The sequence below is a fragment of the Pyxicephalus adspersus genome, chromosome 7 (assembly GCF_032062135.1).
Source record: "Pyxicephalus adspersus chromosome 7, UCB_Pads_2.0, whole genome shotgun sequence".
Classification (NCBI taxonomy): domain Eukaryota; kingdom Metazoa; phylum Chordata; class Amphibia; order Anura; family Pyxicephalidae; genus Pyxicephalus; species Pyxicephalus adspersus.
Genome location: NC_092864.1, coordinates 12,608,785 through 12,611,834, shown reverse-complemented (window position 1 = coordinate 12,611,834; position 3,050 = coordinate 12,608,785). Strand labels below are relative to the sequence as shown.

General features: G+C 46.4%; 1 protein-coding gene across 1 annotated transcript in view; it reads right to left on the bottom strand.

Annotated features, from left to right (window-relative positions):
- Positions 1-3,050, bottom strand: part of LOC140335100 (uncharacterized) — a 25,449-nt gene that overhangs the window by 21,794 nt on the left and 605 nt on the right. Inside the window, exons 2-4 of the mRNA XM_072417482.1 lie at positions 2,265-2,417; positions 1,288-1,411; positions 1,111-1,204 (exon numbers count right to left, since the gene is read on the bottom strand). Of these exons, the coding sequence (XP_072273583.1) occupies positions 1,111-1,204; positions 1,288-1,411; positions 2,265-2,406 (360 nt within the window). The 5' untranslated portion in view covers positions 2,407-2,417. The remainder of the gene's footprint in view (positions 1-1,110; positions 1,205-1,287; positions 1,412-2,264; positions 2,418-3,050) is intronic.

Genomic DNA, 3,050 nt, shown 5'->3' with positions numbered 1-3,050 from the left:
TACAGACATCAGGGGAGAACCAGCCCGCGCGTACGTACAGACATCAGGGGAGAACCAGCCCGCGCGTACGTACAGACACCAGGGGAGACCTAGCCTGCACTTCAGGGGACATTAGGTGTTTGGTTTGTTTTGTTTTTAGCAGCATTCTGTGTGCTCTATCCTTAGTCTACTAATCATTAAAAAACTTAATTTAGGTAGATGTTGAGCCCCAAATGCTGTCTGGGCAGAGGGTCCAAAAGAAAGTTGGAATTGCCGGGAATTCCCGGAGCTTGGAGCTAAAATCTGATGGCTGGTTGGCGATCAGGCAGATGAGAAAAATGATCGTAGAAAGGACATCGCCTGTCCCTCTCTGCAATAAAGGCCTGCCTGATCTGGGACTTTAGTCACACTTTTAGCTCTGCCCCACTGACCATGATACAACATATGATGCCAGGAAAGGTGAAGAAGCATTGTACATATGTCTTATGGTAGCTCTTTTGTGCTATTGGGCCAGAGAGAATAACCTTCCTATGTCTTGTTGGCTGCTTCCTTTGTCTTCCTTTCTTGGTTCACGTTTGTTAGCTGATACTAAACCAAATGGGAAATAAATAACCAAACCTGCTATGGTCTAAGCTGGTCTTGCAGCCATCACAATGAGGCCCTTGTCAAGGTTTTCCTACTTCCGACACTTCATTTTTTAAGAACTACTTATATCCCTGCTGCCTACTATATATTACCCCAGGAAGGTGATGCTGTAACAAAGCAATCCATGTTATTCATCTCATCTGTCTATGGTACTAATGCCTGGGCCGGCTGGTGTCTACACCTGGTATGGAGGGCCGGCTGGTGTCTACACCTGGTATGGAGGGCCGGCTGGTGTCTACACCTGGTATGGAGGGCCGGCTGGTGTCTACACCTGTACAGTGTGTTCAGGGAAGGTTATGAGACCTGTACATGTGACTGGTGTAAGCAGGTTGGAGCTGTATGTATGGCTGCTTTAGGAAGGTGCGAGTGTACATATGATTGCTGTAAGGTACAAACCCAACAATAACAACTCTTTCTAGTGGATTCTTATAGAAGGCCAATCTATACCGGCTTACTGCCTCACACATATTTGAGGGGTTTCCTTACCTCCGAGGCGTGCTTGTCACATATGTAGCAGTAACATTCAGGACAGAAGTCGGCATTTTGCTCCAAGGGCAAAGAGATCTCCTCCTCTGCCCGCCTACAGAACAGAGACAGCCATGTCAGTATTACAGATCACTGCACACCAAGGACACTCTACTGACTGCAGCGTGTGCTCCTTACACAAAAGGATGTGATGTGCAGTCATATCTGGCATGTGGCATCACATGGGCCTTTTTACTGAAGGTAATGGCAAGCTCATCGTCCAGCACTTCTAATTTCCTCTTCTCCGGTGTGGCCGACTGTTCTAAAAGATTTCATAGATGAAGAGAAATTGAATATTTTTATTATTAAACAGTATTTATATAGCGCCAACATATTACACAGCGCTCTACAATAAATAAGGGTTGCAAATGACAGACAGATAGTGACACAGGAGGAGGAGAGGACCAGGCCCATCATGTGACCTCTGTTTTAGGGAAAGACTCGTGATTAGGTCAGTGTTTCCCAGCCAGGGTTCCTCCAGAGGTTGCAGAGGGGGCTTAGGTGACACCAATGATCTTTTTGGCTATCTGTAAGGATGACATTCTTCCCAATGGCCAGCAATGTTAGAGGAATTCTTCCCACTGACCACCACACTAATGTACTGTGAGCTGTGAATCATAGTCATTATAGAACGGGTTCCCTGAAGACCTAAAAGTTATATTAAGGGTCCCCCCGTGTTGATAAACACTTAAACAAAAGTTTGTGTCTGGGGGGAGGGGGGTTAGCCTAAATATATTTGCGCTAGACCTGTCATGTGACCACCTTAATCACCTGGGGGAGGGAATTGGGCGGCACAGGACAACATGTCATTATTTAGGTCTTGTGATTAAACAAGGTGTGTGCTTTCTTGGGGGGTTAGCCTATATATTGGGACCAGGCCCATCATGTGACCTATGTTTTAACCAAGTACTTGTAATTAAAGGGGAGTTTAGTGGACATACTGTCATGTGACCTCTCTTTTAGGCAAGGTCTTATGATTAAATGAGAGGTGTGGGGGGAGATTTTAGGGCAGCCTATATATTTGGACCTGGCCATCAAGTGACCATGTGTTTTAGGTAAGATCATGTGATTGGTGGGGGGCAAAGATCAGCTGATTCAGTGAAGTATATTTGTACCAGAAGCTTCTTCTATCAGCAGCACGGAGTTCCCCAGGGCAGAGATTTCCCCCTCGTCATCACTGATTACTATGACGCTCTCTTCCGGAAGCGCTGCTTCTATAGACGTTCCCTCCTCGCAGCTTCCTTCACCCGTCCTCATTATGGCCGCACCTTACAGCACAAAATATTGATCAATATTAACAATACCAAGGGGGGGGGGGGATAGGAATCAATATGGGGACATTACTATAGAAAAACACATCAACTATGGAGGAACTACAAGAGCTGGCATGGAAGCAGCCTATATACACAAGCTATAGAAGAACCACAAGAGCCAGCTTGGAAGCAGCCTATATACACAAGCTATAGGGGAACCACAAGTGCCAGCATGGAAGCGGCCTATATACACAAGCTATAGAGGAACTACAAGAGCCGGCATGGAAGCAGCCTATATACACAAGCTATAGAGGAACTACAAGAGCCAGCATGGAAGCGGCCTATATACACAAGCTATTGAAGAACTACAAGAGCCTGCATGGTAGCAGCTTATATACACAAGCTATAGAGGAACTACAAGTGCCAGCATGGAAGCGGCCTATATACACAAGCCATAGGGGAACCACAAGAGCCAGCATGGAAGCAGCCCATATACACAAGTATAGGGGAACCACAAGAGCCAGCATGGAAGCAGCCTATATACACAAGCCATAGGGGAACTACAAGAGCCAGCATGGAAGCAGCCTATATACACAAGCCATAGGGGAACTACAAGTGCCAGCATGGAAGCAGCCTGTATACACAAGC